At 41.3% G+C, this 13,186-nt stretch overlaps 1 protein-coding gene and 1 pseudogene across 1 annotated transcript; both read left to right on the top strand.

Moving 5' to 3' along the window:
• The first annotated feature begins 550 nt into the window (after positions 1–550).
• LOC129853911 (interleukin-1 beta) lies at positions 551–3,529 on the top strand. The gene is made up of 6 exons (XM_055920415.1): positions 551–658; positions 947–995; positions 1,128–1,329; positions 1,965–2,144; positions 2,380–2,516; positions 2,966–3,529. Exons 2-6 carry the CDS (start codon positions 963–965, stop codon positions 3,191–3,193), a joined length of 780 nt encoding a protein of 259 aa, XP_055776390.1. The 5' UTR covers positions 551–658; positions 947–962; the 3' UTR covers positions 3,194–3,529.
• Positions 3,530–4,193: 664 nt separating this feature from the next.
• On the top strand, positions 4,194–11,686 carry LOC129852886 (uncharacterized; annotated as a pseudogene).
• Positions 11,687–13,186: the final 1,500 nt, after the last annotated feature.

Genomic DNA, 13,186 nt, shown 5'->3' with positions numbered 1-13,186 from the left:
TTTGAAGTCATGAAAACACACAAATGTCTTTAATAAAGTACATTGGCACTATTACAATGCACTTACTCTATCAACCAGGTTAGTCCCGTTAAGCTAAAAAACTTATTTCTTTGAGAGACCTGGAGCAAGACAGCAGCCTCAACACATCAGTATCAGACAAACAGGCACATGACATCAACCAGAAGAAGATAAATCAATACAATAAGTGGCACGTCAGTAATGAGCATGTACACAAGCCAGAATTAAACATTTGAGTGCAATACTGTACGTCAGACTGTTGCGAGTCCAGTATTTCATCACCAACATCATTAAAGGGGCAATCTGCCACTCTCTGAATTTGAGAGTGGTTACATTTCTCCAGCCCCATCCCTCAGCTTTTTACTGAAACAGGGGCGGGAAAACGCATTGTTTATTGTTTGAACTGCGGATTGTCCCTTTAAAGAATACAATGTGCTAGTTGGTCTGGTAAAACCATCCCACTTCCTCCTGTGTGTAGAGGGAAATTCCTAGTGTGTGCTCAGGGTGTATTATATAAGACATACAGCTCACAACATGTAGTCAGAAAACATTGGTTCAGAGAACAACTTAGGATTCACAAGAACTAAGGACTGAATACACGACACTGCTACCTACCTACAACTACAAACAACTCATCAAGGTAAATTAACTTTATATTCTGTCTTTACTCATGTTTGCAATAATACTTCTACTGTATTGATGTCCAAGTATTATATTGCTAATTGTGATAGCATTATTTATTGCTATGTAGTGTTAGTAATAACACATATTGAAAAGGTTTATTTAGACTGAACTGTATATGTATTTACTGTTTACATCAGATCTGAATGAGCTTTCAACTCTTCAGCATCTTTAAGCAACTCACTAAGCATGATGCCAATCTATTAGACAGGACAGAGCTTTACAAACTGATGCTTTTATTTTCCAGATCTAACAACACAGACATGGAATTTGAGTCAAACTACAGTTTAATAAAGGTGAGTCCCCAGCTCCTACAAGGACAAGACATACCCACAACAGTTGGACATAAAACATTCAAATGTAATTATACAGGAACTGTTAAACAACATATAATGTAATATTTCCTCCCCTGTGTGTGTCCTGGGCAGAACACCTCTGAAAGTGCAGCATGGAGCTCCAAGCTGCCTCAGGGTCTGGATCTGGAGGTATCCCATCACCCCATCACCATGCGCAACATTGCCAACCTCATCATCGCCATGGAGAGGTTAAAGGGTGGCGAGGGGGTTACCATGGGAACCGAGTTCAAAGACAAGGACCTGCTCAACTTCTTGCTGGAGAGTGCTGTGGAAGGTAGGGAGCAAGGTCAAAGACAATGGACTGGATTGGAGGAGCACCCTAAGGGGATAGCCTGATCCCAGATCTGTTTGTACTGTTTGGTATGACGATGACCATAGGAGTTGGCAAGACAGCACAAACAGATCTGGGACCAGGCTACCCCTAAGGGGATTTCCAATGTGTACCACTACAATACCATTAGCTATCACCACTGGGCTATGTTCCAAAGTTCACACTATAGAATACCATTTAAAATGCATGCCCAACACATTGCTTCATTAAAAGTGGTATGCTACTGTAGTGTGGATATCTTAACAGAGCCCATAGACCAGTAGGGATGGAATTAAATTATCATTTTTTACATTTAACCTTTATTTAACTAGGCAAGTCAGTTTAGAACAAATTGTTATTTACAATGACGGCCTACACTGGCCAAACCTGGACGACGCTGGGCCAATTGTGCGCCGCACTATGGGACTCCCAATCCCGGCCGGTTGAGATGCAGCCTGGAATCGAACCAGGGTGTCTGTAGTGACGCCTCTAGCACTGCGATGCAGTGCCCTAGACCGCTGCGCAACTCGGGAGCTCAATTGGGTGTATTCATACAACCATTCACTCATCTCCTACATCCTTTTCTCTCTTCTCACCAGAACATATAGTGTTGGAGTTGGAGTCGGCGCCCCCAGCGAGCAGGAGGGGAGCAGGGTTCAGCAGTAAATCACAGTATGAGTGTAGCGTCACTGACTCTGAGAACAAGTGCTGGGTCCTGATGAATGAGGCTATGGAGCTGCACGCCATGATGCTCCAGGGAGGCAGCAGCTACCACAAAGGTATGTTAACAACTGAGGCGCAGTCCCAAATTTCAAGGATTTGATGTAATATATCACAAGACATCTAGTGGCCCATTTGGGTACTTCAGATTATCGCAGCTGTCTGTAATCATTTTTGGCCCTCTGTGTGGCCTTATCACATGCAAAATATATGAACTAATTAAATAAGATGATTTTAATTCACAGTTGAGTTCTGATGAATGATGCTGACTGACTCTCTTCTCCTCTGTCCCAGTGCATTTGAACCTGTCAACATACGTCAAGCCCGTCCCCATTGAGACTGAAGCCAGACCTGTAGCCCTAGGCATAAAGGGATCCAATCTCTACCTGTCCTGCTCCAAATCGGGAGGCAGGCCCACCCTGCACCTAGAGGTAAATACCACAACTACCAAATGAATACTACTATTGAATGAAAACTACTACTGATCTAATAATACTAGAACTGAATAATAATAATGCATAATACTACTACTGAATAATGCTATGACTGGATAAATACTACTGAGTTAATACTACTACTTCTGAATAAACAGAACTACATTTTGGGGAAAAGTGCCTGCAAAAATAGACTGTTCAGCCTTATAAATGGCACCCCATACTACTACATGTGGAATGTAGGAAACAGTTGCATTGTAGTTATTAAATAAGACTCGATAGCTAGGCCAGGTGTGGCCAGCCCTGGTACTGGGGAGCCACAGTGTGGACAGTTTTTTGTTCCAACAGCCACATCCTCAAACCAATAGACAGAGAAACATTTATATTCACTCCTGGTGGTGACCTTTAATATTGAGTTTAACCCCTGATCCTCTCTCTCTCCTCAGGAGGTTACGGACAAGGAGCAGCTGAAGTCCATCAGCCAGGAGAGCGACATGGTGCGTTTCCTTTTCTACAGACGGAACACCGGGGTTGACATCAGTACCCTGGAGTCTGCCGGGTTCAGGAACTGGTTCATCAGCACGGACATGCAGCAGGACACCAAACCGGTGGACATGTGTCAGAAGGCAGCCCCCAACCGCCTCACCACCTTCACCATCCAGCGCCACAACTAAGATGGCCGCAAACACTGTGACACAACACCAATCAGGCCAAGGCCTCCAATAGAGATCCTCTACAATTCATGTGATTCTATTGGGCCTCTGTGATCAGGACTGGGTTGCCACTGTGGGTGCACGCACATGAACAGATATAAGTGTATTGCTTGTAAGACAAGAACTTCATGAGGTTTAGAGTATGTACTGAGTACAGCAAATATGCTTCAAACTAAGTCATTATTGTTCTACTATTTATTAATATATCTCTAATTCAGTAATTTATACTTATTTATCCATGTATTTATTTGTCTCTGTTGATGTTGCACATACTCATTGATACATGCAAACATAAAAAATTCTTATGTGCTCTTTTTAATAAACAAATAGAAATATATATATTCACTCTCATGGTACTGTAATAACATGGTCATTGGGAGACCAAATACCAGAACCACAACACACCAATAAAAAAAGATGACAAATGTACATAAATCATAGTAGTGATAAACTATGTTAATGAATTTTCTATAAATTCATAACTTTAGTAGGAGTACCCAGAGCCATATATTTAGAAAATGTTATATATGGCTCTGGGCATACCCATAGATATAGAACCATACTTATGGCTGCATTCCACAGCAAAGGAGATGTGACACAATAACCAATGAATAGTTGAGTGCTACATCATCGACTGACAGATTGCTATAATATCCAATCAAAACAAGTTGCAACTGGGAAATCTACGACTTCTGACTTCAGTGAATTCCAGACAATTGGCAACTCTGAAAAAAATAAGCTCCAACTGGGATAAACTCGGAATTCCAAGTTGGAAACTGTCATCTTTCTAGAGCGCCAACATTCCGACCTGAAGAGCACGGATGTCATGATTTGACCTTGTTTTTTCTCCAGATTTCCCAGTTGTCTTGAAAGCACCATAACATATGTGGTCAGAGCCATATATTTAGAACTATGGTGCTTTCTAGACACCTGGGAACTCTGAAAAATACAAGGTCAAATCATGACATCAGTGATCTTCAAGACAGAAAGTAATTGAATTCAGAGCCTCTCTAATATCTTCAATTGACACAGGTGAATCACAAACTGAGTGGAAATCATCCTCAATTACAGGGACATCATTTTGAATGTGGAAAATGTAGATTTCACAACCATCTTCCTGAAATTGAGAGCAGTAAAGGTTTCACAAAAGGAATTGACAAATGATATTGTTATGGGATCTTTGCATAAAACATTAATGTTTAGTGCAGTTATAGATTTTTTTTTGTAGTTTCTCTTTTCAAGTGCAAAAAAGTAACTAGTGTTTTTCCCCCTCTTCAATCCATTTTGCTCTTGACCTTACAAAGGCACCCTTTGCCAGATCCATGTAAATCTGTTCTAGTTGTAAAGACTTGAATACAGACTCCTCTTCTTCAGACAGATTTCTTTAGAGAACTGTCAAGCTTGCTCATCATCTCTTTTTCTTTAAGGTTCTTTAATTTCATCAGCTCTTTGGCACGTTTAATGGCTACCACTCTGACTTTATATTTGAAAAATTCCCATCTACTTCCATGACCCAAGTCTTTTCTTGCAAAAATATCTTTAGCTAACGATTTAATGTTTTCAATGAGAGTAGTATATTTAAGAAGTGTGTTGTTTAATTTCCAGTATCCTCGAGTACCTTTTGATTTTTTAGTAGCTTGTAAATTGAGGGAAATCAAGTGATGATCAGAAAAGGGAGCCAACTGATGATCTACATCTATAACAAATTGTAACAAAAAAGGGGAAATTAGGAATAAATCTATTCTAGATTTACGTGACATAGTTTTGTTGGTCCAGGTATAACCCTTAGCATCCGGATTGAAATACCGCCAGGCATCCTCAACACAGAGATCCTTGCATAATGACATGATAATATTGCTATTTTGAGGGCTTTGACTCGTTCTAGGAGGGAAACGATCAGCAGATGCATGAGGTGTTTCATTCAAATCCCCTGAAAAAATTAGAAAAGCCTCTGAGTATTTGTTGCTTAACTGGTCAATTGGGTAAAAAGGGTCTTATTAGGAGCATGTGAGTTATGTCCATATACATTACAAATGATGAAAATAGCATTGTCAAGTTTAACAGTTGCTATGACCTATCTCCCGTCTTGTGAAGATGTGGATTCTAGAACGTCACCTTTAAACTTGTGGATAAGTATCAAAACACCAGCAGAATGATTTGATCCATAACTGAAATAGGCCATATCTCCCCATTGTGCTTTCCAAAATTTCAAATCACTTCACCCGAATGAGTTTCCTGAAGGACAAAATCTGCGTTACTGCGTTTCCAATATAAAAATAAAGCTTTCCTTTTTGTAAGATTTCTCAAACCCCTAGCATTCAGACTAACGATATTGAGTGAATTGAAAATGAACTCCTGCATAAAAAAAAGAAAGAACACAAATTAGATAACAAGTATTAATGTGAACAATAAAACAAACAGTGAACCTTGAGAGGATTACTCCGACGGAAAACTACGCTCGGCTGAGGTAGCGGTGGTTAACAGATAACAAATCTATTTACTTCCTTTTTTTTTTGGCAAGTGTTCATTAGTTGTAGTTCGAACGGTACATTTATTCGTGGTAGTACCTTAACTGTACTCTTGGTAGTACTCATGTAACGGATGTGAAATGGCTAGCTAGTTAGCGGTGGTGCGAGCTAGCAGCCTTTCAGTAGGTTACGTCACTTGCTCTGAAACCTAGAAGTAGTGGTTCCCCTTGCTCTGCAAGGGCCGTGGCTTTTGTGTAGCGATGGGTAACGACGCTTCGTGGGTGACTGTTGTTGATGTGTGCAGAGGGTCCCTGGTTCGCGCCCGTGTTGGGGCGATGGGACGGTCTAAAGTTATACTGTTACACTCACAGTTCCAATTTGGTTAATGTCAACCGAGTTACCCAGTATCATTCTTCCTTCGATAAATGCGTGTGGGCCCTTGAACCCAGCCTTCTTTCCATCTTGTCGTGTCGTCTGTATAAGCGGCCAGTTTCTCTCTGGCAGCCTGATCCTGCGGTATCAGAGCTTCTTTGATGCGGAGCTTCTTCTCGTCCAGATACTTGTTCCCCTTGGCCATTTTCCAGATGATGTATCCTGTAATGGTGTGACAGGTAGTTTAGTAGTTAAGCGCAAGATGATATTGCGATACTTCAAATGATGATACTTCAAATACCTAGCTATTCAGGCGTTGTAGATCTGTCAGGCGTCAGCAGGGTCTAATGCTGCGTTCAAATCAATTGAAAACTAGGAAATCTCTGAATACAGTGCGTTCAAGACAACTGGGAACTCGGAAAAACATACTCCTACGTGGAAAAATCGTTTTGAACGGTCATCCAACTCGGAAGCCAGCTAATAGCGAACAGTAACTTTTGTTCCATTAAAATAGCAAGTAATTTACACTAATAAAACTTTTCTCAAGTGACTAGAGTTCGTACAAACAGCAATGGAGGCGGAAGAAATGGTGACTAAAATCAACAGAAAAGGTAAGGTGTACTGTTAGTTAAATGAAAACGTAGCTCAACGGAGAGTAGTGTACGTGAATGTGGTTTTTGGTAGTTAGTTAACGTTAGCTAGTTAGTAGAGTTTGAGAATAGCAATCATCCTGCAACAACAATGTTGAGGGGCACATTGACGTTACCGAGGAAAAAATGTGTTTTATACTGGATATTCGGTCAATAGTTATTGATCCAATCATGCCATGACTATGAAGATGGTATATTCTGAATCAGAGGTGGATGGAGAAAAATCCACAGCTTTTTTTCATTTTTGTTCTTGCTTCAATAGTTCTTTCACAGTGTGCCATAATTATGGAAGTTATATATTCTGAATCGGGGGAGGATGGACAAGAATTCACGGCTTAATTTGTCGTTGAAATGTTTTTATTTATTTTGCCTTAAATCTTCAAAAGCTGTGGATTTGTGTCCATCTTCCCCCGATTCACAATATATCATGTTCATAGTCTTGGCACACTTTGTGTAAGAGCTATTGAAGATTGAATGCTTTAAAAAATAAAATAAACAAACATGTATTTTTATCAATTGACGTTGCTTCTTTCTTTTACAAAATTGCGCAAGCAGAATTTGATGGAGTACTTAGCAGTCAAGGGAAGACTGAAGCCCCCCAACCCAAAGTAATACATCTGGCTGTCACGGCCTGACCTTAGAGATCCTGTTTATGTCTCTATTTTGGTTTGGTCAGGGTGTGAGTTGGGGTGGGTATTCTATATTCTATTATTTGTATTTCTATGTTTTGGCCGGGTAAGGTTCTCAATCAGGGACAGCTGTCTATCGTTGTCTCTGATTGAGAACCATACTTAGGTAGCCCTTTTTTCCACCTGTCTCTGTGGGAAGTTGACTTTGATAATGGCACATAGCCTTTAGCTTCACGATTTGTTTTGTAGTGTTTATTGTTTTGTTTGGTGTTTTTTTCTTCTAATAAATAGAAAATGTACGCTCACGACGCAGCACCTTGGTCCAGTTCTTCATTCAACAGCCGTGACATTGCCTGGCTAGACAGCTACAGTATCTATGGCCAGTATAAAGTAACTAACTGACATTAATCGCAAAATTTCAGTCTGACATGTCTTATCCATAGACTTGTGTAAATAATGTCTTATCACACATTACGTATTTCAGACCTTATCTTCGAGGTGACATTAAAGCAGAGAGTACCAGCATGTCTACAGTGAAAGATGACGTAAGTAATTCTCCCTTTTCTCTCCTCCTTGACACGCTCTCAAAGCAAGCTTGGCAGTTTGCGCACTATCAATTATAATTTATTGATGTTGAGAAGTAGGGCCCACTGTTTAGTATTTAACTAGGAAAGTCAGTTAAGAACTAATTCTAATTTACAATGACGCCCTACCGGGAAACAGTTGCAGAACAACAGATTTTTATCTTGTCAGCTCGGGGATTCGATCCAGCAACCACTGTTGATTCAAAGCAGAAACGTTGCTAAGCTAGCTATATTAACTGATGTTTTGTTATTACACATATATAGAAATAGTCGCAAACTATACATAAGCTGCCAGTGATTTATTGGGTAAACCACCAATTTTTCGGCATCATTGTGCTACCTTCAAGGTAATATCATGAATGCGTGAACCAGGTTATGTAGACAATTAGTCCAACCAATGACAATAGTGAGGGGTCTGTCATAGTAACCTGGTTCAAGCATTCATGATATTACATTGAAGAAGGCACAGTAATGCCGAAACGTTGGTGGTTTACCCAAGAAATTACTGGCAGCTTATACACTGAGTGTAAAAAACCTTTATAATATTAAGTTGCACCCCCTTTTGCCCTCAGAACAGCCTCAGTACGTTGGGGCATGGACTCTACAAGGTGTTGAAAGCGTTCCACAGGGATGCTGGCCCATGTTTAACTACAATGCTTCCCACAGTTGTGTCAAGTTGGCTGGATGTCCTTTGGGTGGTGGACCATTCTTGATACACATGGGAAACTGTTAATTGTGAAAAACACAGCAGCATTGCAGTTCTTGACACTCAAACCGGTGCGCCTGGCACCTACTACCATACCCTGTTCAAAGGCACTTCAATATTTTGTCTTGCCCATTCACCCTCTGAATGGCACACATGCACAATGTCTCAAGGCTTACAAATCCTTCTTTAACCTGTCTTCTCTCCTTCATCTACACTGATTGAAGTGGATTTAACAGGTTACATCAATTAGGGATCATAGCTTTCATCTGGATGCACCTAGTCAGTCTATGTCATGGAAAGAACAGGTGTTCCTAATGTTTTGTACACTCAGTGTGCAACTCTTTATTTTTATAGACTACAGTTTACTCGCCGTTATTCAGCACCTCTACCAACTTTTTTTGTGTATGCCCCAGCTCATGCTTTTCACTTGTTATTACAGCTGGCCAATGGGAAACAGAACCAGGGTCCAAACGCCCTCAAGATGAAAACGGAAGCCGTAAAGGTTCAATATCTGACGGCCAAAGCATTTTCCCAAACCACCGGTACATTGCACAGTACCACCAACAAACAGAGTTTCACCAGCAGCAGCAGCACTCTGCGTCCCCTGTCTGCAGCATCGATTACTACAAGTCTCAACGCGAACAAAGGTGCAATAAAGCCTTCTGCAGTTGCCCTAAGTCACCCTGCCCACCTGAAAATAGTGCCAACCAGACCACACTCCATTCTCCCTACAAAAACATGCCCAGGCACTACCAACCACCCCAGAACTGAGCCCAAGCTAGCAATACATGCCCTAACTTTGCCAAACTGCTGGCCAACACTGGTAAGACATATTCTGCCAACACAACCAGACCACTGCCAAACACTACTGGGAAACACACCAACACACACCCCAATACAGCGAGCACACACTCCAAAACAGCCAGCACCCACCCCAGCATATCTAGCAGTGTGAGAATGAGTCTTAGTACAGTGGCTAAAACCAAGACAGGCCTCATGTCTGCTCAGGTGCAGCCTAGAAACACACACCCCAGAGCCACCATCCCTGCCCCTGATGCAACAACCACCACCTTTGTCTTGAACAGAGTTTGCCCAAGCACAATCCCAATGGCTCAGAGGCCAGTTACTACTCAGAGGAGAACGAGTCGAGTCACTACCGTGAGTAAAACTAACCAGAGGACCGGTGCCTCGGCTGTGGACAATGGACAAAGGAGGAGCCAAGTTCTCAGCAGAATTGACTCTAAACCACTTCCAGAGGGAACCAGTAAACCAGCAGGGCTGAGGATTTGTTTTGTTTAGTTTATTAAAATCATAAAATCATCAAAAATCATCGAGGATAACACACAATAAAGTCTGGGACTTATTTCCATTGTGGTCCTTGAGACAAGATGGCTAGACAAGATCGAACACCGTATGGCAGTGAAATAATAAAACAAAAACAGAGAAGAAGAACATCTATCTCATCATTCCAGTTACATCATTGGGGTTATTCATATGGGCACAGAGGACATCAAACATATTTTTACTTTATTTTTAAAGCTGTCCAGAGGAGACATTGTTTTTATATGCAGAGGCAACTCATTCCATTCTGAGGCTCCAGTATACAAGAAAGTACCTTTCCCAGCATTACTCCTGAACCTGTATAAGCACACATCAGGAACACCTGATCTGGTGCTGTGATTGTGTGCATCCCTAACACGAGGAAAGTAATCACTTAAATATCTGGGCGCAAGACCATAAATACTCCTGTAAACCAAACCTAGTCTAATCTGGGACACCCTAGTCTCAACAGGCAGCCAGTTTAGTTCCTGAAAGCAGCTCCTGCCTATGTGAGTACATGGACTCACCTTCAAAACTACCATGTTCCCCGTCACTCGGCTCTGGTTGCCTCCGCTCCTCTGTGGAACCCCCCTCCTCCGGTGCACTCTCCACCCTCGGTAAGTCCTCTGGTCCCACTCCACCTTCAGTGCTCACACACCCTGTGGGTAGAGCACACCGACAGCAAGGGTAAGCTTCATTGAACCCATGTCCAAAGCTAGAGTCGCTGCATTTTAAATGAATCCACTGCGCGCATTCCAAACAATCCAAAGCTTTGCTGTTACTCTTTATCCACCGTTCGCAAGAGGAGCATGGGTGCATAGGCTGTTTGATGGGGTTCGTGATAAAGTGAGGTCCAGGGCATTGATGGATATCACCCGATAAGAGAAGGCATAGAGTTATTATAAGATCTCCACCATTAAGTTGCGATTTCAGACTGGATTTCGATGATCGTTTTGGTTTGTGCCAAGGTGCTATGAAAGTTTGGTATATAACATTCCTTCCAAATCCGAAGTGCTGGATGCCATCAAACGTGTTTGCATGACTGAAGTTCCTGAGAATTTACTATTCTTTCATCTAAATAGCAGATGCAATTATTTCCAGTAACATTTAAAACAAACACATCAAGTAAAAGTGCTGCCACCATGACGAACTTGCCGGTCGCCATCTTGTTCCTTCTGTAACCTGTCACTGGGCCTAAACCGACCATCCAAAGCCCTACTGGTCTACCTGGATCCAAGACTGCAGCTATGAAGCCAAGGGAGAAAGGGAAAAACGCAGCCAGAGTTTCGATCCAAGTGGTTGAGCCTTGAAGAGGGCTCCACCAAAGCACAGGACCGAGGTTAGAGGAGTAGGAGGGGCCACCACTCGGACATGTAAGCCTTGCTCTTAAGCCTCCACCGGGATAACAGGGAACCAAAGGCAGGCCAAGGCTCTGAGTAGGGCATTGCATGCAGCTGTGGCTAAGATGGGAAAGACTGCGACTGTCACAAATTCTCCTTCACCGTCCATAAAGCTCCTACACCTGCGTGTTGGCCTAACAGGAGCACAGTGAATGGTGTGTGGATCCCCCAGACGGTTCCTTGCTCTGCCAGAGAATCCAGCCACGACCAGGTGGAGGTTGGGTGGGCGGCTGGTGTTGGCCTGAAGACACCCAGAGACCAGGCCAGGATCATGCCCCAGACAGAGGGCAGGAGGATGACCGCTGCTCAGGAGGAAAGGATGTGAGTTTTTGTTTTTTATTGTATATTAGATAAGAAGTAGAGAGAATCTCTTCTAAACTGAAAAAATATATAAACACAACATGGAAAGTGTTAGTCCCATGTTTCATGAGCTGAAATAAAATATCCCAGAAATGTTCTATATACACAAATGTGTTTACTTCCCTGTTAGTGAGCATTTCTCCTTTGCCAAGATAATCCATCCACCTAACAAGTGTGGTATATCAAGAAGCTGATTAAACGCCATGATTATTACTAGGACTGTCCCCGACGACAGAAAATCTTGGTCGACCGAAAGTCGTCTGTTCTTTCGATCAAGCGATTGGTTGACATTTTTAGATGTGTATTTTTCCATAATATAGACACACACCCTATGTGTTTTAAAATCAACTATATGCATTGAGCTTGTCTGATGCTTTAAGCATACTGTTTGATGAAATAAGACACAAGTGACTCAAGACAGAGCCAGAGATCTAGAGAACCAGAAGAAAAAAAACTGAACAATTCTCCTCCTGCTCCTGCTGGCTTTAGCAGATTCTGTCATTACTCTCCCGAATTTGCTGGTAATAGGCTACACGAGGAGTCCGCAACTTTTCTCATGTGCAATGCCAATTTATATTACCATTTCTAACGATCGGCGTGCCAGTTGTAGTTATTATATGCACATTTTCGTGGAACAGGTTTTTCATTTATAATAACATCTTCATATCTCAATCATTGTCATGTGGTTAATCAGAATTATATCTAAATGAAAATGATACAAACCTAAAAAGTAACTTCTATTGCCAACTAATGTAAAAAATAACCTACATAAAGCCAACAAACAAAAACATTGCAGCCTTCAGGTAGAAAATAGCCTGATTAAAAAAAAATGGTGTGTGTGTAGGTAATATATACTGTATATATATCACACACACACACTACCGTTCAAAAGTTTGGGGTCACTTAGAAATGCCCTCGTATTTTAAAGAAAATCAATTTTTTTTGTCCATATAAAATTGATCAGAAATACAGTGTAGACATTGTTAATGTTGTAAATGACTTTATACATTTTATTTGAAATCTACATAAGCGTACAGAGGCCCATTATCAGCAACCATCACTCCTGTGTTCCAATGGCACGTTGTGTTAGCTAATCCAAGTTTATAATTTTAAAAAGCTAATTGATCATTAGAAAAACATTTTGCAATTACAGTTGAAGTCGGAAGTTTACATACACATTAGCCAAATACATTTAAACTCAGTTTTTTACAATTCCTGATGTTTAATCTTAGTAAAAGTTCCCTGTCTTAGGTCAGTTAGGATCACCACTTTATTTTAAGAATGTGAAATGTCAGAATAATAGTAGAGAGAATAATTTATTTCAGCTTGTATTTCTTTCATCAAATTCCCAGTGGGTCAGAAGTTTACATACACTCAAGTAGTATTTGGTAGCATTGCCTTTTTAATTGTTTAACTTGGGTCAAACGTTTCAGGTAGCCTTCCACAAGCTTCCCACAATAAGTTG

This window comes from Salvelinus fontinalis, chromosome 4 (genome assembly GCF_029448725.1).
Source record: "Salvelinus fontinalis isolate EN_2023a chromosome 4, ASM2944872v1, whole genome shotgun sequence".
NCBI lineage: Eukaryota > Metazoa > Chordata > Actinopteri > Salmoniformes > Salmonidae > Salvelinus > Salvelinus fontinalis.
The sequence above is the reverse complement of the archived record's forward strand: the minus strand, read 5'-3'. Positions and strand labels throughout refer to the sequence as shown.